At 37.9% G+C, this 20605-nt stretch overlaps 9 protein-coding genes across 9 annotated transcripts; 6 read left to right on the forward strand and 3 right to left on the reverse strand.

The window, feature by feature from the left end:
- Nucleotides 1-377: 377 nt before the first annotated feature.
- On the forward strand, nucleotides 378-2345 carry C9374_014655 (uncharacterized protein; the record flags this gene model as incomplete). The annotated part of the gene is made up of 2 exons (XM_044690666.1): nucleotides 378-1013; nucleotides 1239-2345. The coding sequence occupies 2 exons, from the start codon at nucleotides 378-380 to the stop codon at nucleotides 2343-2345; spliced, it is 1743 nt and encodes a 580-aa protein (XP_044553247.1).
- A 200-nt stretch (nucleotides 2346-2545) lies between these two features.
- On the reverse strand, nucleotides 2546-4227 carry C9374_014656 (uncharacterized protein; the record flags this gene model as incomplete). The annotated part of the gene is made up of 2 exons (XM_044690667.1): nucleotides 2546-3727; nucleotides 3841-4227. 2 exons carry the CDS (start codon nucleotides 4225-4227, stop codon nucleotides 2546-2548), a joined length of 1569 nt encoding a protein of 522 aa, XP_044553248.1.
- Nucleotides 4228-4695: 468 nt separating this feature from the next.
- Nucleotides 4696-5130, forward strand: C9374_014657 (uncharacterized protein; the record flags this gene model as incomplete). Its single annotated transcript, XM_044690668.1, has 1 exon — nucleotides 4696-5130. The coding sequence occupies one exon, from the start codon at nucleotides 4696-4698 to the stop codon at nucleotides 5128-5130; it is 435 nt and encodes a 144-aa protein (XP_044553249.1).
- A 191-nt stretch (nucleotides 5131-5321) lies between these two features.
- Nucleotides 5322-5933, forward strand: C9374_014658 (uncharacterized protein; the record flags this gene model as incomplete). The annotated part of the gene is made up of 1 exon (XM_044690670.1): nucleotides 5322-5933. The coding sequence occupies one exon, from the start codon at nucleotides 5322-5324 to the stop codon at nucleotides 5931-5933; it is 612 nt and encodes a 203-aa protein (XP_044553250.1).
- A 356-nt stretch (nucleotides 5934-6289) lies between these two features.
- C9374_014659 (uncharacterized protein) lies at nucleotides 6290-6940 on the forward strand (the record flags this gene model as incomplete). Its single annotated transcript, XM_044690671.1, has 1 exon — nucleotides 6290-6940. The coding sequence occupies one exon, from the start codon at nucleotides 6290-6292 to the stop codon at nucleotides 6938-6940; it is 651 nt and encodes a 216-aa protein (XP_044553251.1).
- A 374-nt stretch (nucleotides 6941-7314) lies between these two features.
- C9374_014660 (uncharacterized protein) lies at nucleotides 7315-8913 on the forward strand (the record flags this gene model as incomplete). Its single annotated transcript, XM_044690672.1, has 2 exons — nucleotides 7315-7644; nucleotides 7771-8913. 2 exons carry the CDS (start codon nucleotides 7315-7317, stop codon nucleotides 8911-8913), a joined length of 1473 nt encoding a protein of 490 aa, XP_044553252.1.
- A 261-nt stretch (nucleotides 8914-9174) lies between these two features.
- Nucleotides 9175-10647, forward strand: C9374_014661 (uncharacterized protein; the record flags this gene model as incomplete). The annotated part of the gene is made up of 1 exon (XM_044690673.1): nucleotides 9175-10647. One exon carries the CDS (start codon nucleotides 9175-9177, stop codon nucleotides 10645-10647), a length of 1473 nt encoding a protein of 490 aa, XP_044553253.1.
- A 398-nt stretch (nucleotides 10648-11045) lies between these two features.
- On the reverse strand, nucleotides 11046-17158 carry C9374_014662 (uncharacterized protein; the record flags this gene model as incomplete). The annotated part of the gene is made up of 13 exons (XM_044690674.1): nucleotides 11046-11545; nucleotides 11598-11634; nucleotides 11707-11727; nucleotides 11788-11807; nucleotides 11880-12099; nucleotides 12158-12237; nucleotides 12293-12455; nucleotides 12567-13797; nucleotides 13854-13935; nucleotides 13984-14546; nucleotides 14596-15002; nucleotides 15057-16431; nucleotides 16548-17158. 13 exons carry the CDS (start codon nucleotides 17156-17158, stop codon nucleotides 11046-11048), a joined length of 5310 nt encoding a protein of 1769 aa, XP_044553254.1.
- Nucleotides 17159-17457: 299 nt separating this feature from the next.
- Nucleotides 17458-20040, reverse strand: C9374_014663 (uncharacterized protein; the record flags this gene model as incomplete). Its single annotated transcript, XM_044690675.1, has 1 exon — nucleotides 17458-20040. The coding sequence occupies one exon, from the start codon at nucleotides 20038-20040 to the stop codon at nucleotides 17458-17460; it is 2583 nt and encodes an 860-aa protein (XP_044553255.1).
- Nucleotides 20041-20605: the final 565 nt, after the last annotated feature.

The raw sequence follows: 20605 nt of genomic DNA on the forward strand, positions 1-20605 counted from the left end.
CTCGCTTGAGTCGAATTTGCAAATCGTCGACTGTGTTGCATGAGACCAAGCCGAAACCTCTCCACGAAACCTCTTGTAATATTCTCATTCATCATTCAAACGAATCCAAATAATAATTATTGAACAACAATTTGTGCGAGTCTTGACATTTCACGGAAAATAATTTTCATCATCAACATCTTCCGAAAAACCTTCATTCTGTTTTTATTGTTTTTCATTTTCCAATTTCATCATTGAAAAAAAGATTCAACACAGACACACACTTCATAATATTATTATTAATATTATTATTGTAATCTTATTGCAACAACATTTTGACACTTTATTTAACAATATATTTTTTAACAACATCGTAAAACAACAACAACCAACACACTATGGGACAACATCAAACGACAGAATCGACCACAAGTACTAGCTCCACTACAAGCACTAGCACTACGACTGATTCGATCACTTCATCTTCGGAACCAAAATCTCCGCCTTCTCCTCCTCCTTCTCCGACCAACAAATTCAAAACTTCCTTCAAAATGTTCAAATCCTCAAAAAAAAAAGAAACAAACTCCCCTCTTGCTTCCTCTCATTCCCACAATGGAATTTCAGGAATTTCCATGAATAACACTGCCATTCCAGCAAGTCTTCCAAAAACGAGTGATGGACTCTATACTCAAAATTTCACATTGGATGAATTGGATGAAATTAAAACATTTTTTGAAAAGTATGGTTTTGTCGTGGTTCGGAATGTCTTGTCCGAACAAGAAATTGAGCAAAGTATTGAAGAAATTTGGAGGATTATTGAGGGAACGGATGATTCGACGAAATCCATCATTGAAAGTTTGAGACAATTTCATGCAAGTGCGGAATGTGTCAAATCGAATGTAGAATCGAATTCGAATGGGAATTCTAATAGTGGATTTACACCGGTGCAGAGAAATGATCCAACGACGTGGCGAGAGGAATGTGGATGGCCAGAGTTTGATAATGTGGGAATTTTGGGAAATCAACCTGCAATGGTAAGTGAAAGACAAGTAATTATGATCAATTTATTTTATGTTTGTGAAAATTATTATTATTTTTGAATAATCTGTCAACTATTGGAAAAATTGTAAAAATTTTACAATCATGGTGAATTTCAAAATTATTTCTACAACAACATAATTTTAAAATTGAAACGGCAACCTGAATTTTGGATTTTATTCTCTTGTCATGATTTTCACAAACGTTCGTTTTCGAAATAGGGAATTTGTGCCATGGAAAATCGACAAAATGAAAACATTTACCGAATATTTAATCTTCTCATGAATAATTGTAACAAATTATGGGTCGGATTCGACACGTACGGTGTCATGAAGCCGACCAAAGATGTTTTATGCAAGGATGGAAAAACTCGAAAAGATTTTCCTCAATACAAAACAAAATCGAATTGGTTACATTGGAGACTCAATCCCTGGAAACTCTACAAACAATATCAAACACTGAATACGAATTTACAAAAACATTTGAATTCAAGTAGCTTGGATTTATTACCAAATTTAGGAACACAAAATTCTACATTTTCGGAAATTTCTGGAAGCGGAACTGGAGGATTAATTTCAAGTCCTCTCACTGATCATCATGCCTCCACTTCGACTTTATCCAATTTTTCAGAACCTTCTCTCAGCAATGGAAAAAATTCTTTAATTTCCATGGAAATTGGAACCTCCTCTGGAAAATCCAAAAAGAAACCCTCTTCCAAACATTCTCCCTGTGAAAAAGCCATGCATTGCTTAAAGAGTAGCACTCCCAGAAAATTCTTGCTCAATGAAGATTATGGAATTTTTCCAGTGATGGATCCCAACGCCTACACTTCAAATCCCGCCCATGACTATTTACGCGACGAATGGAAATTACAAGGCTTGATTAATTTTGTGGATTCGCGTGAGCAGGATGGCGGTCTCATGTTAGTTCCGAGTTTTCACGCGCCCGATAATTTTCTCACGTGGACCAAAGCAACCTATAAACGATTTGGCACACTCACAGAACATCAAGAATCGTTCATCAAAGTGCCACTTTCGTATGATTTGTATCCGTATGCAAAAGCAATTTCATTGCCAGCAGGAGCCTTGTTGGTATGGGATTCGCGCATTCCAACTTGTACCTATCCCAATGACTCGGATCGATTTCATATGGTTCAGTACATTCGAATGTTTAAATGTGAAAAGTATATGGATTCGAGTGTGATGGTGAATGAGAATTCAAAAACCAACTTTTTTGAAATGCGAAGACAATTGATTCTTCAACAAATGCCTCGAGAATTTGTGCCGTCGCCTATTGGAAAGAAATTATTTGGATTGGAGGAGTGGTGAGATGATGAGTACCATACGACATGACCATGGCGATGAGTTTTCAATTTTGTTTTTTTCAATTTTGAAATGTCATTAGATTCAATTTTGTACAAACATTTACTTGTATTTTGTAAAATTTCGAGCTCTGTATTACTTGATCAGTTCTGATCCATGAAGAGAACAGGAGAAATTATTAAATTCACACACTTGTGGATATATCTTTAATCCGTTTTACGATATTGTTTCATGACGGTCGTTTCCAAAACTCCTTTCAATTTGTTGACCATAAATGAGGAAAATAACACTTTTTCTTCCTTAATCACAAAGCCGTGTTTGGGACCAACACTGGCTGCCTTCACTCGCACATCAACGTCATAGGATGGCAGAGATTCTTTCGAGTGTTGAACGAGTAATTTAGCAACGTCTGTAAACGTGGCTGATTGAAGCCTGGCATTTTGCATTAACTTGTCAACTTCTAAATTATTCACATCACTGAGAGCAAAGATATTTCTCAAATATTTGGTATTGTCACTTGGATCCAAAAGTTGAAAATGTTTGTTCACCTTAATATATCCTCTGTCATCCAGAACAGACTCAAAAACAGATCCTTTTAACATGTCCGTGTTGGGTTTACCTCCGCTACACAAGTAACAAACAGCGCAATCAATTTCTACCTCCTCAGAGCCATCTTGTTGCTGATTTTTGGTGTCACTGGTCTTGACCACAAGAGTATTTCCATCCTTCTGAGATGTCACTTGTGAATTGAACATGACTTTGAGATTTTTGAATTTTTTGAAATCATCTGACACGACCTTGTGTGCCGCTTCTGAAGGTTTCATGAGCATGTCACCTCGTTGGATGAGAATAAATTCTCTCTTTGGGTAAGAAAAGGCTAGGGAACCAGTAAATTCTACACCAATAAATCCACCACCAATCAATACAATTTTCTTTGTCGAGTCGCTTTTGAGAAGAGGCACGGAAGATTTCACACTTTCTAACGAGTAAGGATCTACGTAGTGAATCTTGTTATCTGGATGGTTGTCTTGTGTAAAATCTAATTTGTTTTTCCAAGAAGAGGATCCTGTGGCAATGACCAAATATTCAAATTTCAGAAATTTGCAATTTTGTGAAATTTTGTCGTCGACTTGCGTAGAATCCAAAGAGTCAAATTCAAAAGTAGTGTTCGATGTTTCAATGAATACTCCATTGGGTGTCACATGCCTCACTAAGCCACGAATGAATGTCCCCCTATTTTTCATCACTTCTGAAAGTTGAACAGAAATTTTCTCTGCATGCTCCTCTTTTTCTAACACAATGGGGTGAGAAGGTTTCAAACTTGAAACGTCATTCTTGTCAATAAGGATAATGTTGAAATATTCGTACAAGTTTTGAGCTACAGTGATCTATCATTTACATGTTCATGAATGTGATATTCCAACAATTTTGAATCAATTTCATTTCAACATGTTTGAAAATTCGTTCAGATCGATTTGAGAGAGCTATCAACAACACTTACTCCTGCATGTCCTCCTCCCAAAATAACCATTCTAGGCAAATACTTTTGTGTAAATTTAAATAACTTTCCATCTCGAATCATGTGTTTCTTCTTTCCATCAGAAGTGCAAATGATCATTTCATGTTCAATCATGGAATTCGCAATTTTCTCTGCTCCTTTCTGATCTACTTGACATTCCTTCTCAATAATCTTCAATAAGGAATCTGCACTGAATACACTCCGGTGTGCCTTTCCAAATAATTTCTTCTCATCCCGATAATTCATTTCCGAGCCCAACGGATGTTGTTGAAGCCTTTTAACAAAAGATAACAATTCCAACTTGATCGAATCATTCAGAGCAGAACTCTCTGAAGAAGAAGCAAATTCTGTTAGCCTTTGATAGCTCATGAGGTATTAGGTTATTGAAATGAAATTGTAAATGGAATATTTTTTTTTGTTGATTGTTTGGTGTTGGGTGTCGCACTTTTAAATTCTTGTCTCAATGTTAAAAGTGCGCAAGCGCGTAGGATCTTGTGGTCGCGATGAATGGAACACCAACAACACTCGGATGATCATTGAGCATCATGAAGAAAGGAGAGAATGTCTTCAATGGACACGAACTGAAATGTCGCTTCCGAAAAGAAAATACGCACGCATGACTTGACAGGTTTTTTCTTCATATTGAGGAATAACACTTGCTAAGGGTTGTGAAATGACACTTGTCAAAATGTATCTTGTTCTCAGTGAGTTTGAAAGTGAGGCCTCAAAGAATCGCCGAAACCTTTGTTCAATCTTTTGTTAAAATTCCAATTCAAGAAAATGTAGGTACATCATCTGGCTCTCCAACATTCCCTTCACAAGAAAAACCACAACTTGATGACCACAAATACTACCAACTCAACCAACACAAGTACTGCTCCATCTTCTTCCGAGGAACCATCATGGTTCTCCTCTCCTTGGTGGTGGACGTTTGGTTCGGTACCAGAAATTGATTCCGATACATTGCATCAGTTGGTACAATCCAAACCCGAGCCTCCTCCTCAAATTATAGATGTAAGGACAGAAACGGAATATCAAGAAGGTCATATTGAAGGCTCTCTGAATTGTTCCTTCCTTCCAAATGTTTTTAGTTTTTCATCGAGAATGGAACAGATGAAATTAGATCCTTCACGCCCTGTTTATGCTATATGTTTGAGTGCTCATCGGAGCATTGCTGCAGTGAAATGGCTTTCACGGAATGGATATAATGCGTTTCAATTGAAAGGAGGAATGCAAGAATGGAGAAGAATGAATAAGCCGGAAGTGAAATGAATTTCAATAGGCTTGTTTAAATATTATAAAAATTAAATGAAATTAAAAACATGTTGTAAATTATAATATTTCAATATTTCTTAGTCTTGCCCTCTCTCATCTCGTCGGAAGATGCCACTGTTGATTTTGATGGAATTATTTTGATTGGATTTATTAGCCAAGTTTTTTGAAGGTTAATTCAACATTGAAAAATGAGTCAACAAGCCTCATCGGCATCATCATCGGGAAACAATGAAGAGTCGAAAGAAACACGAGTTTCGATAGAACACGATCAAATTCGTAGAGATATGATTGCTGCTGCTTTATTAGGACCGTGCAAAGCAATTAATCGTGAATTATTGAGATTGAGAACGGTTCAGACCGTGAGCACGGTTCAAATGGAAGCTACCGAACAACAATTGTGGAAATGTGTTGAAAATTTTGCTCAACACTTTGCAGAGAATGAAGGTGTTTGGGGAAGTGCCATGATTGTTACTCCAACACAACAACCAATACAGGACGAAGCAACAACACCAACTCCAATGGGTCCACCTCCAATTGTCGGAGGCAATGTTGGTGATATTTATTATTTTGAAAGAACGTCAGGAAAAGTACAATGGGATAGACCTTCCATGTTGGACAAATTGATTCGAGAAGGAAAGGTTGCTAGAGACCAAACAGAACCAATTCATGACTGCGAATTTTTACAAACAAACTTTTTCATTTGCTTACGTAGTACTAGGGCTGAGAGAAGTGGATGCTCTTTTGAACATGACAAGTTGTTACGTTGTATGAGAGCAAAAGTTCTCGGAAATAAGAAGTAATGTATAATTTGAGTGAGGGAATGTGCATGAAATTGATTTATATGGATTTATTGGGTGGAATATTTTGAATGAATTTGGATGTATCAATCACTCATATTCTTAGTTGTAGTAAGGCAGCAAGTCATCCACTCAAAACAAACTGTCATTCGTCCTCTATCAGTAATTTTTATGAACTCGGATAAATTTCATGTTCATGAAATTCATTCATGTTCACACGACATGCATGCCTGAATTCCTTCTTCTTCCAATTTCTCATCAAACACTAATATTTACCATCATCCAATTACTTTCTACTCTTCTCGTTTCATTCCCAATAAAAACCATCCCTTCTTTTGAACGATTAATCTCAAAAAAAAATGTTTCAAAACCGCTCAATCAATCGTCTTCCTCGAATTGTAAGAACCCTTCTCGTAATTGTATTATTCGTGTTCGGATTGAACATGATCATGTGCAGTAGTACAAGTAGTAGTTCAATTGAACTCGTTCGCTCATTAGTACCAACGCCACGACAAGCCTCGAACGAATCCATTATTGTATCATTACGATTGGGAGAAAAAGTAGTTGGCAATGTATCTCCACAACCTCCAGACACACCACCACACGTGTATTATCGAGTACAGTTACCTGTAAATAAGTATTTGGATGTTGCTGCCACCGTCCGATATGGACCTGCAACCATGTACATTAAAATAGATGATGGACCAACTTCTTCTGATTTTGATTATAAACTAGCAATGAGTAATTTACAGAAGGAGATGAAACATGAATATTATAGAAATGGAAAGGATGAGACTCAGGAATATTATATTGGATTTTTGGGAGATGCTGAATATACATTCATTGTCAAAATTGTGGATAGTCCTGTAAACAGTGGAGAAGTATCTGGATTGATAGCTGGATTGATTATTTCATTGATATTATTGGCATTGGCTGTGATTGCAATAATTGCTGGAGGAATTGTGTGGTATCGACAGAGAAAGAATTATGCATCTGCAAGAATGGTTTAAGGAAAAAGATGAATTGATTTTACCTTTTCGAGGAGATGATATCACAAGGCATTCCTCTCAACTTATTGTTGAAAATATACATTCCTTGTGTTGTTGAATGACATGGTATTGAAACACACAATTGTAAATTCCATTAATTTATACACTTCATGCAACTCATTGACGAAAGGAAATTATTCTTTTTCAAAAATCTTGTTCCTTACATTTTCCAATTTATTCCCATATAAGAAAAACACCAAATTCAGATGCTCACAATCATACAACAGCGAGAGGATAACTTCATCTCTGCAACTCTTAAAAGTTTTGACTCATGCTTCACATACTAGTCAAACATAACAAAAAAACAAAGTAATCTCTTGAAATTGAATTCCAACATGCATGCAACTCAAAACCTTTTCTTGGCTATGTCCATGCTCGTGTTGGTTGCAATGATGAGTGGAGTTCATCCATTCCCACTCCAACAACAACCACAGCAAGGAAGCGTGCAATTACAGACTCAGGTAGCTCCTACCTCTTTTACCAATGTTCCTGAGGCCAAGTATTGTGTCAGATATTTGAATCAAACTCAAAATGATACTCAACAAGGAGTGACCTTTGAGAGTTATTATGACTGTGGAAAATCAGGTCAAGGTGCAGATTTGAATCAGATTCTTCAGAGAAATCCAGATCGAATGGATTTGTTGCTCTATCATTTTTCAAGTAATGTAAGTATTGCTTTTTGAACTTGTTGAATTGTTTACCACCAAATATGGAAATAACCTTGTTTTGTAAAATTCATCATACCTTGAACGACCTTGTGTGCGAAAACATGAACCAACTCTACATAACAGCCAAAACCAACCTACGGTATGATGGGCTATTCCCTCCTCGGTTCTCCAACTCCCTCTGGTCAACAATCTCTTCCCAACAGTATTTCCACACAACTTCCCTCTCCAAATTTCCAAATGTGGATTTCCTTAGATCGTATTGTAGAATTCTCACTCAATCTGCAAGGTGGAACCGATCTCAATTCAGAATCCTCCTCTCTCCACATTTTACAAGATTTCCCCATCAATTCTCAAAACATTCCCTTCACCATTCAAAAACAACAATACGGAGGTCAAGGTCGACGTTACAAGTCCATTCTCGCCGATTTGGAAATTCCCCTTAATGCTCAAAATTTGGGCAACTCGACTCGAGCTCCCTATCTTCAAAAACTTCACGTGAGAGCCATCTTGTCGGAAAGTGAAACTCGCGCCAGAACGGACTTGTTGAGCGGAGGCGGGGCTCAGGGAGGTCGAGATGCTTTTGCATTCCGAACGACTCCGACAAGTATTACCTTACAAGTAACTGCTCATGGATTGAGAAGTGGAGCCATTCAAGGTACTGGAAATATCGGAGAGAGTGAAATTGCAGAGACGGAATCGACATGGGCAGTCTTTGCAAGTGTCTTTGTTGGCAATGGTTATGTATTGAATACAAAACCTCAAAAGAGAGCAACCGCTCCATGGACCACCACAGGAGGACATTCGTATCCATTACCCTATGATGTGCTTCCTGATTATTACTTGTATAATGTCTCTTCGAATGGAAAGTTTACATTGGGTTCGGCTGAAACTGGTGCTCCTCAATCTCCATTAGGATATTTCACACTTCCTCGATTTGCGTATGGCAATGAAAAGAGTCGAATTCAATTGGTGGATTTGGTGAATCGAGTGCAACAAGCAAGTTCATTCTCGAGCTCTCCTCAAACGGATGCCATGAAAAATTCTGGAAGTTTGAGTTCGGAAGTGACTCGAGTGGTGATGATTCCTGCTCAAAAACAAGAAGCTTCGAATATTGGAGAGAATCGAAATGCTGTGGCTATTCAAACGGTGCAATTTGCACCAATATTTATTGGTGCAGTTGAGGTGACCAATGATTGTAACTGTGCGAATAATGTGCAAACGCATTGGCAAGCCACTGGTGATCAGAGACAGCAAGCAAATGAATAAGGTTGGTCATGCATTACGTGCTGTGACTAAATTTCAGTTGAATTGTTCATTGTCGCGTTCATTCGACAATCATTACATTTATATTTTTATATTCTCTAGCAACTCACATCATTGTGAACATGAGCTCAACTTGGTTCAAGTGTGGAAAAAACAGTGAGTCTAATCAGCTCAATAAATTCATTTAAGGTAATATTTTATATTTGTAACAACACATATTTTAATACAAACTCCAACATGCTGTCTTTGAACCATTTTAACAAAATGCTCACATCCGTTCAATCCTATTCTCCCCATTTAGCATCTCAACTCGACACACAGGACAGGAAGACCACAACAATGAATAACAATTCGGATCCCAACACAGAGCAAGATTCGTTGTTAAATCAACGACAACATCAATCATTTGTCTCAAAACAAAAAGACAGAAATTCTTCATCTAAGAATTTTCATTCACAACAGCAATTAGAAGAACCGTCTTTAGGAAAATCAACTCTAACCACTGTTCAAGATCTTGTTTCTCAACATCAGAACAACAATCAGTCTCAACCGTTCAATTCGTTGGAAGAATCCACCACACAAACAACAGCGGAACCTGTCGAACCCTTCTTATTTAACAAAACTCTCCATCAGCAAGAAGAAGCAACCTCCGAATTCGAGTTACAGCAAATTAAAGATCGTTTACATCAAGTTATGAACATGTCTTCCAAAGTACTACAGAGATCCATGTTAGGAGATCCATTATTGGAGAAGGAAAATGAATTCCTTAAACAACTCGGAGGTGAAGAAGATGATCTTGACGATGAGGAAGATGAACAAGTTGAAGAATATCATTCGGATGGTGATATTGAAGAAGAAACAGAACTTGATGAATCATCAAAGAAGAAACGAACTAAGGCAATAATGAATCCCATGTACGACGAAGACAATTCATCCATGAATGGAGAAACGAAAGGCGAATTTGATGAAAACCAGAGAAGGAATTCCAATCATCACTTGGATAAACCCAGAATCTCTTCCTCCTTTCAACGAAAATCCCATCATTATTTGGATTCAGGTCATGATGAATTTCGTTCTTCCTCCACTCAACCCTCTTCGTTTCTTAGAAATTCAACGTCCATGATACGATCAACCCCTCCTTCTCGGGATCAAATGGATTTAGAGGAGGAAGAGGAAGAAGATCAGGAATCTACAAACCAGAGTCCAAAATCAACCCTCAGCCATCACACCAAAAGTCATTTCGTAACCAAAGAGGACACGGAGCCAAAACATTACTATCGTCTAGCAACCATGTCCACTGGAATGGTCTTCATGATTAATAGTTTCATGCTGTATTTTGGAGGGCAAGGCAAGATTCAAGTTGGCGAATTGTATGGCTTCAACAATGACAGTCCTCACTTGCAGAGAACGGTGGCCATTTTGTTTTTTGTGATGGGCGTCATTAATTTGGCTCCAAATTTATTTGGAGGCGAAGATGGTTTCTCTTTGAGGAATGCTGCAGAATATTTCCCGTTCTTAATTGCAGTGTTGAATGTGGTGGTTGCGACACATTATGTGGCTGAGAATTTTAGACATCAGGGAGAGACGATGAATTTGAATTGGGTCTCACTATGTGGTCTGGTGTTGTTCATTGTGTTGAATATTAAATTGGCCACATTGTCACACCCTGGTGCAAAAGTGAAGGTGAAAAGGTCTGAATATCAGCAAATGAAGTTCCTGTCCAATAAAAATCAGTAGACCAACAAGTAATAAAATTTGAAAATTTCCTTGATATAATGTTGAACCTTATCGACCAAATAATAATTTGGCAACCTAATCGAAGCGTTGTGGGTTATTGACACTTATTTAAGTAAATTAACTAACCACAACAAATGAGCAAATGGTTTTGGCAAGTCTTGGGGTAGTTTAAATAAGTGAATAATAAACCATGAACAATATCGATAAGAACGTACTCGGATTGAGTGGAGGTAGATGGTGGTGAGCCTTAATACACAGGCGAGTAATGATGAATGCCAATATGAAATCCTTTTCATGAAAAATAAGATCTTAATGATCAACCAACAGTTGATACGTTTGTTCAAGTTAACAAGGACTTGATATCAGGACACAACATTCATGCATACATCTTTTCGTATCTAATTTTTCTGATCGGTATTGTCGGATGAGGTAGGTTCAAAGATTGGTTGGCTCTCCTCCAGTGACTTGTTCACACTCAGGAATCCAAGCACGGTCTTAGAGTCGTGCTTAAGGAGTGGCTTTAATGGCCTCAAAGTTCGTTGCTCCAAAGATGATGATGATGTCATCGTACGCTGGTTATTTGATGTCAAATCTGTACCACTGTTGTTTGTTGAGTCAGAAAAAGCAGAAGCCGTTTGTGGCTGAGCTGGATTAGTTGCAGCAGCATTTGTTGGAGACGAAGAAGGCTGCACTTCACTGAAGCTAAAGCTTGAAATAAGAGATGGTGTAGCATCATCATACGGAGAATCGAGAGGATTAGCATGATGTTTTGGTTTGAGAAGATAGGTCATTAACACCCCTTTTCCTTTCACATCAATCTTTCGCTCATCGAATTGAAATCCTAAATCATGCACTCTCTCATAGGTCTGACGAGAGAGTTGAATCCTTCCTGGAACGCCTTTTGAGGTAGTATTAATTAAATTTAATTAGGAATCTATAACCCAACATACCTGTACTTTCCATTCTACTAGCAGTATTAATTGTGTCCTAAAGGAGTTGTATTCAATAATTGAGCAAATTGTTAAATGTACAATATGAAATTTGAAATGCAAAACCTACGCCCCACAAATCATATGCAAACTAAAATAGTAAGTTGAAGAGTGAATAACTGGGAAACATGTTGTTGGATTTTCTACTTACTTTTTTACTTCCAATAACACCTGTCAAAATGTTATCAGGTATGAGTATGTTAGAGCTTCTTTCTTTCACATAAATATATTATTTACACTTACCAGCTATAACCGGTCCTGTGTGAATTCCAACACGAATATTGACATTCGTTTTCCCATTTAAATTATATTCTCGAATGACAGACATGGTCTCTATCGCAAACTTCAAAGTTCGATCAGGATGATCACTTTGAGTGTTTCCATTAATTCCTCCCACACAAAAATAGGCGTCTCCAATGGTTTTAATCTTCTCCAGCGTAAATTTTTCTGTCAACAAATCAAACTTTACGTTTAAATAATTTTTCAGAAATTTCATCGTCATGCAAATCAAGAAAACATACCCCATTCACAATGGTGTTTAGCATGGATACCAATTCAGAAGGATTCATTCCAGAACTGATTCGAGTAAATCCAACCATATCTAGATTATACAAAAAAAATAAGATAAATACATGCTAAATGCTGGCCTATCTTACCTGAAAAGAAGACGGTCACATCATTAAATTTTTCAGCAATAAAGGTTTCACCACTTTTCAATCTCGAAGCCACCGCTTCTGGCATAATGTTAAGAAGTAGTGTTTCAGATTTTTTCTTTTCCTCTGCCAAAAGTAAATTTTGTTTCTTTTCAGGTGTGAAATCCTGTTCAGAGGAAGAGTTATCAAAATAATACGTCCATTCCATTAAGAAAAATCATAATCAATACGATAATGCGCAAAATTGATGATGAACATGCCAACACGTGCAACATACCCTAATAAAACAACTAATAAGTGGTTTCTTGTTGTAAATGCTCACCACAATATTAACTTTGGCAGGAAATTTGGTTTGATTCTTTCTCAAACATCCAACTTCCACATTCTCTCCAAATGGCTGAGTGCTTGTAATCATTTTCTGAATAATTTGTCCAAGCTTTTGATAATTTTCAGCATCGGAAGGGTCAAATAATTTTAACAACGGTTGTCCCAACACATCACTGTTGTTCATTCCAAACATATTCTGGGCTGTTGGATTGAATAATTCCATGTCTCCTTTGTGGTTACAAAGAATGGCACCGTCAACAGCAGAGTTAAGAATAGATCTAACTTTACCATCACCTTTGTCGTCTGTTTTTGCTCGCGAAAGTTTGAGCTGATTCGGTAACTCATCGAAAAGGGCAAAGTTTTTAAGGTCTTCGTTTTCTTCTAAATCATCAATTGGTACATAGTTGAGCATTATTCTAATTTGCTGCTTCTGCTTCCAAAAATCTGTAAGTAATGCGTAAGCGAAATAGGTCATGACAAGTATTGATAAATATCCAACGAGTGAGAAAGTAATGGTAATAGCAAAGCTAGGTTGTGACGAGAGTCTAGTGTATATTTTAAACAAATTTACCATACGATCCATGAGCACTGTTGTCATTTCATAATGACCCAAAAGTCCTGTAAATAACTCAATTAATGGATAGTTGCTATAATAAAGATCCTCTCCAAATCGATTGGATGAGCTTATTAATTGCACGATAAGCTCGTCCATCGGCAAGCAAGAATATTGAGTGGTTCCATTCTGATAGCTACAATTGGATGGTGTTAAAATTGCATTAAGCTCGTCATACGTGCGGAATGCATGGCCATATTTCAATGAATTCCATGCATTTGCAACAATACCCGATAATTCTTTGTGTTGTGTATGAAAATCATCAAGCTCCTTTCGTGTCATCAATCGATCATCATTTACACAAAATTTATATGGATACCGTAAAAAGGAAAACAATTCTGACAGTCTGAAAGCAATATTGTTGGCAGTTCTCAAAATATGCACTCCATTCGTTATGTGATTAATTGCAACATTCTGTTGAGATGAATTTAAGTTCATTTCAACAAACATCAAAGTAATACATAACACAGTGATAGCAATAGTAAGCAAAACAACAATGACTATGGATGTTTCAGGTTTTGAAATAAAAGATAATTCTTTCACATCAACTTCCTCGTCATTCTTTTTTCTAGTTGCGAGAATATCTTTCCTACCACGTCATGCGTTAAACTCTTGGTCACAAACTTAATTGTAGATCTGAGGCTTTTTAAATGAACCAGAGAAATGATGACCACTATTACTGAACAAACGACGTATATGGATATAGCTGTTATGAAATGTTAGTATTATTTCACATTCAAATGTTGGAACTTACCAGTGGCATAAAATGCTAAAAATTGGCTACTACTTGTGTTTACAATATTTTGATTTCTGTTGCTGAATTGTGAACAGTAGGCGTCGTATGCTGCGCTTTGATTAATTCTATTAGCCCAATAGAAAAGAAAATCAGCAGAATCAGTGGTTCTATTGTAACTGTTAGGTGTGTACAACAAGAACCTTTGAGTGTGATGCATTAACTGATCGGTAATTTCAGATATCGATGATTTTCTGTATTGTAAATATCCTTGGGGAGCTGTTGAATTGTTGTCATTATAAATTACCGGTGTGACTAAGTAATAATTGGTGTTAGTGAAATCCTCAATCATGGTTTCAGTAAACTTGGTTTCTGCAATCAATTTCAAATTTGCTAGTACAGAATTATATGTATTCATTCTGGAAATATGTGATTGATGAAACTGTTCCGTGTTGTTGACGTTCGGTAAACCTGTTGCTCTTATTTCATGTGAATATTGTGGAAAGAGATGCATGAAATTTTGTTGTGTTCGAATTTCTCTGAGAAAGAATCTGGGTAGAGCAGTTGGAATGCAAATCTCATAACTTCATAAGACTAGGGTTAGCAATACCATGATTAAAGCAAGAAACAAACCTGAAATCAATGGAAGAAGTCATGCTTTGGGCAAAGGATATACTTAACCCAAATCCAATTGATATCACAATTATTGAAAGCAGTGAGAGCGCAATAAAAAATGCAAGCAGACCGGAATGGGATGTTTGTCTGTTAAGAGCATTTCTAAATTGAAACTCCTTCTTTTGTCCATCGTTAATATTTTCAATTCCATCAAAACTTTCTTCATCATATGCTCTACTATGGTATGGGCGGCCATAATTGCTTGCCAAGTCTCCAATGTAGCTCATTTCTTCGAAATTATTGTTCTTCGCAGCAGCATTTATGCTATCGATGTTTGGCATTATTCTATTTTGGTTTTTGGCGGCTCTTGATTTTCTTCTAGATGTCGAATATTTCTTACTCTCCTCTTCCTCAATGGCAGTGGCCTAATGGGACATTTAAATAACTTGGTAAAATCATTGTACTACCCAACAACATACCTCTTCATATAACTCATCTGCTCGCTCCTTCTCAAATAAGAATCGTTGCAAAAACTTTGCATTTCTCCTCAGAACGGTCTTATTGTTGCCATAGTTCGCCATTAATCCGTTAAGTGTGACCTGACACTCTTCTGTAAGCGACGTGATTTGCTTATTGATAGAGAGCACTTTTCCAATTGATACCGATTCATTGATCAGGTTTTTCCAGAATACTTTGTGTAAAGTTTGAAGTGTGAACTCCTTCTTCTCAAGAGTGTGCAAAATGTGCTTAATTTCTAAAAGTCCTCTCTCACTATCTGAGTTAGCCTCTACTTCCTTGGTTCTTTCAGCAATTTCGAATCTTTGAAGAAGTGAGGGATGGCCTTTTTTGGCCTTCCTTAATAGTGCCAATGATTTGGTGTTGCCTTGATCCATGTCGAGAAATGATCCAGTAACCACAGCAGCCATAATTAATAAATCAACGTTCTGGTAAGATTTTTGAGTTGAAACTCCTTTTAAAAAACAAGTCACCATCTCCAAGTCCTTTATGGACCCAATCACTACATTTTCTTGTATTTTTTGTTTGAGAGAAAATTTCAAAAAATGATGCAACCTCTTATTTCGGTTCGTTTCGTCTATAATTTGTAAAATTTTGATCGACTCTTTTTCTAGAACGGCTTTTGTGTTAACGACCTCACCATCATTATTCATTTGGCTAAGACCGCTCTCCAACTGGTCATAAAATACAACTCTAATGTCTCTCATAATGTATCTGGAATAAACCTCGAGAGCCGCCCATCCAATAACAAAACAGCAAAATGAAACTCCGAATGTCATTCCAATCAGACCTAGCCCGAATCCCCATTCGTTCAAAGAGTTGACATACAGAGAAATGATTCCACACACTCCTGTTCCGACCGTAGATAGCATGTGTCCAAAATAAAATGCATTTTCCCACCTTCTGTAGAATGGTAATTGATACCAAAACAAGGCGGACAAACCAGCTCTGCTTAACAAGTACACAAGAGCAGGAGCAATCATGTAATCACGCGAAACTACGCACATGACTACAAATAAAATGTTGAGAGATAGTAAATTAACATAATGCCCATGTTGGTAGAAGGACAAGAAGGGAAGTGAGCTCCTGGGATTAGAATTGTTAAGGGTGTACATGCCCAGAAAAACCATACAAAAAATAGTAACGATGGAAATGATGGAAATGACCATCATGGCAATATTTGTTGTACTGTAACATGCAACATCACGGAATCGATAGAGTACTTGAACCTCTGAAGCTTGAGAGGACAGTACAACCTTAGATTGGTATGAGCAATCCAGAAACCCTAGAAACAACCATAGCAAAGGCATGGACAAGTAGCAAAAAAATCCTAACAATCTGAGAGGTGTGAAAGAAAGTAAAAGCAAAGTTGAGGGTACAGCAGTTATCATATAAAACGAGAATTGATGAGGAATATCTTGAGCAATTCAAGGCATAACAACAAATCAACTTACATTCGTGTAATCATCTTAATCTTTGGCCAGTGCTTGCTCATCGTATAGACCGATCGATAGGCCAACAGTAAATTCAATACTCCAAGCATGAGCACGGAGAAGACAATGCACGCAATAATCAAGGCTGCCGTATAGGGCAAATGATGAAACCCGAATGTAATCGGATAATTGAGAGCTTGGGCAATCCAAACACCATACTCTCCATACTTATAGTCGGGGAAAACCCCGACAAATAATGCTACCCACATGATATAGAAATTGGTTACAAGTGCCAATATAAAGTCTTTTCGAGAGGTGAGTTCGTCCTTAATTTGTAAATTGAGAAGGAACATGAATAATCGTTCCTCCAATTTAGCTAGCGTTGATAGTTTGTAATACTCAAGCAACGTACTCCCAGTATTGGCTGTATCGGCAATACTTGCAGAGCGAGTGGCTTTTCCTCCTCCAACCACCGACTCTGGAATTGGGAATGAAAAGCCTGCATCAATCACACTCTCAGCGTCCGAAAATTGCTGTCCTCCATTCAACCCCAAGTTGTTGGATGGTATTCCAACATTGCTTCCTCTGCGTTTGCCCTGAATGATGTTGTTGTAAGGCTCCACGTTCATCATTTTTTTTATGGTTTTCGTTCAGGAATCGTAGTGGACAACCAACGTCGGAAAAGTTCAATTACGCAATACTGAGCAATAACGACCTCCTAAAATGTATCTAGTTTACGACGGCCTTCGAAAATAATTATGATCCAGGGTTAAGATAGCCTTGCTAAGGTTCATCATGCCACACAAGATCGTCAGACAAATCTGAGTGAATCCTTATTGAATTCAGTGTTGTAAAAAACTTGAGGTGAGCGTTGATATGAAATTCATTCTCTTTATACATACTAACATGAGTGTGATGAGAGAGTGGTCATTTACTCTTGCTCTTCGTCATCATCATCATTGATGAATTCAATCTTTACCTTTTTCTTCTTCTTGTGAGTGTTCGATGATTTTTGTCTCCTCTTTTTTTCTTGATGATGTTCTTTGTCACATGGTAGCTCAGATTCATCCTCTTCGTTTTGTTGAGACAACAAAATGCTACTTTTTCCAGATTTACGTTGAAGAGCCTCACGATTTTGTTTCTTCTCCATCTCGGCACGGCTCTTACTTCGACACCAGAATGGTTCAGATCGAATTACTGGGCGTTGTGTATCGGTTTCAATAATTTGCACAAAGCTGATTTTTTTGTTGAGGGCCGAGTTTGGTGAAGTATTACCAAAACCAAAACTTGAACTAATCTCCTTAATGGGAGGTAATTTGACTTTGTAGTGGTGGTCACGACGAATTGAAATTCCAATCTCAAATGTTGAGCCTCTATGAGCAGAAGAAGATTTGGTTTGTTGTTGTTCTTCTCTCATGGACAAACGCTCCGAGTATTGAACAATGGAATGTTTGGAGAGAAGATCCATACAGATGTCTGGAGGAGCAGCGCTCTCAGATGTGTCAAGAACACCTCCATTCTTGGGTGGAGTAAGGCCTGTTAGGTAGTGAGCACTTCTCATCTCTGCCGTATAATTGTCAATAAACAAGTACATGATGTTTGTGTTGAAAATGCTACTGTCTGAAATGATGTTGTCTCCTTCGAAAATTTTCGCATTTTCAATGTCAAATGTTTGAATTTTGAACTTGATCGTGTCATTGACGAAAACAGACAATCGTGTTGGTTTTGATCCCTTATTAATGGTGAATCCCATTGGAACACATTCTACCTCAATGCACGATGATGATGTCATATCGTGCATGGAAAACTCAGAACTATCGACAGATGCCGGCATATGGTTTGGAAGTTTGGCATCGAATTTTGTGAAGAGCCATTTCGAAATGATGGATCGAACTGTGGTTGAGTTTGGGCCTTTGAAAATATTGGACAACTCTTCTCTAGGCAAGACTGATTTTGAAAGTAACGAACATAAACAACGTTCTTGAGGTGTTAAGAAAATTTCACAACCATTCTCGTCATCCATGGATGAGGCTTTCAAAATTGTTGCATTGTTGTCATCATTATCATGGTTAGTGTGAATAAAGTACTCAAAAGTTGGAGAGACCTCTTTCGATGCACTTTCTGCCAAATAGCGTCCACTCGTGTCTCCATTTCTTCCACCACCTGTACCTGTGGATTTTTTCTTTCGTGAGGAGGATGCCCTTTTCGTTTTGGTTGCAGGTTCAGTATCCACAGGATGATTTTGGCCACTTTCCATTGTTGTTGTTGTTTCTTTGGAAGAGTCTCGAGTTGGCCATGCAGCTGTGTATGTATGATATGCAGAATTTACACCACTTGTAGTTTTAAGGTTGTTAAGGATGCTGCTGTCTGTAGTTGTTTGTAGTTGAGACTTGACACCACTACTGGCTGTTAATGATACCACTGAATTGATAGTGTTGAGAGTGTTCGAGGAGGAGGAGGGCGGCATTGTCTTGGTCTCTGGTTCCACCACAACAAACGAAAACTTTTCATGAACGTCCACATTGGGATCCATATAACCAATGATATCATCAAGATGATCCTCTTGGAAAATTGTGGGTGGAGAAGAACGTGAGCTCTCTCTACTGAAACCACTCAGTACGGGCTGTGAATGGCAATAGGAATTGCTGTTGTTGTGAAAGTTATTGAAAGAGAGGTCCAAATTGGAATGATTGTTTTCACCAAGCGGTTGTTGGTACAACGAAGAAACAGAAGCTTGCGAGAACAGGTCCATTGATGGTGGTTGGTGAGGAGATGGATTCATAAAGGCATTGTTTAGGAGACTTGAGAGAGTGGTAGTGGGTTGAGTTTGTTGCTGCTTTAAAAGAGAGTCTAACAATTTCAATAACGATGTCGATGGATCCTCACCAGCGAATAACGTATGATTGAGAGAGTGGTTGTAGCTTGTGTTATTCATGCTCTGTGGAGGAGGAGGATTCATAATGGAAGAGTTTGGCGTCGTGGTGGTTGCTGAGGGGTGGTTATGATGACTACAACCAAAGTCTGTCATCGTGATGGACGAGGCTTCGTGATGATCCTCCCACTGTCTTGGTTGGTGATTATTCTCAAACAATCTCATTGAATTCGAATCAAGAGGAGGAGGAGTCGTGAAGGATGCTGGCTGTGCAGACTTTTCATGGCACAAATTGTTGAGCACGGTTATTAGAGAAAGTTGATGGTTAGGGATGATCATCTGTTGATGATGATGATGATTTTCAATGGTCGATGATGGCATGTTCATCAAGGGCGGTTGTTGTTGGGACAACATGGCAGGAGGACAACGTTGTTGAACCATACGATTGTTTTGCAACAGAGTCGAGAGGACTGAAGAGAATTGATTCTGAGAGGTTGGCTGAGGAATATGACTGCTCGCGAATGGATGGTGTTGTTGAGAAGAGTTGTAGTTCATTGCAGTCAGATTGGAATTACTAGTTTTTGCTTGTTGTTGTTGGAGAAAGGATTCCAGCAATGTCAAGGGTGGTTGTTGTTGATACATTTTCAATTTTGGAAACACTTGATGAAGGTCAATACGCGAAAACGAGTCCAAAGGAGTAGTATTAATAACGACTATGATTTTCAACGCCTTTCTTTGTGATGATGAACGATAGTATGAACCTAAATTTGGTCTTGTCAATTAGTAATTATTTGGTTGATGTTATCCCAATGATGATGTTTCAGAGAGAGAAAATTACCCGAGGGCTCTACAATCAATAGATAATTGAACTACAACAATCCTCGGTCGGGGAGAGATTCAGAAGACACTACCAGACTCAAGATTAAATGTCTTGGTGGATTGATGTGTGGTTTTGTTTGTTGTTAATTGGTGTTGATGGAAACACAACAAGTCATCAACAACAGGCGTCTGGCTCCAACCAACTACAAACACAATATTCGAAAGTTATTATCGGTTTTGTTTTGCTTGAGAGAAATTTGCATCCACAAAACAGGTTGATTGTGCGCTTTGTTGCCATAGAGGCATTCTTTCACATGTCAGTTGTTGCAATAAGAAGCGTTTTGCTGAATCCGAGCGAGCTGGAAAATTCTTGTATGGTCAAGTGTGC

The sequence above is a fragment of the Naegleria lovaniensis genome (assembly GCF_003324165.1).
Source record: "Naegleria lovaniensis strain ATCC 30569 chromosome Unknown tig008, whole genome shotgun sequence".
NCBI lineage: Eukaryota > Heterolobosea > Eutetramitea > Acrasida > Naegleriidae > Naegleria > Naegleria lovaniensis.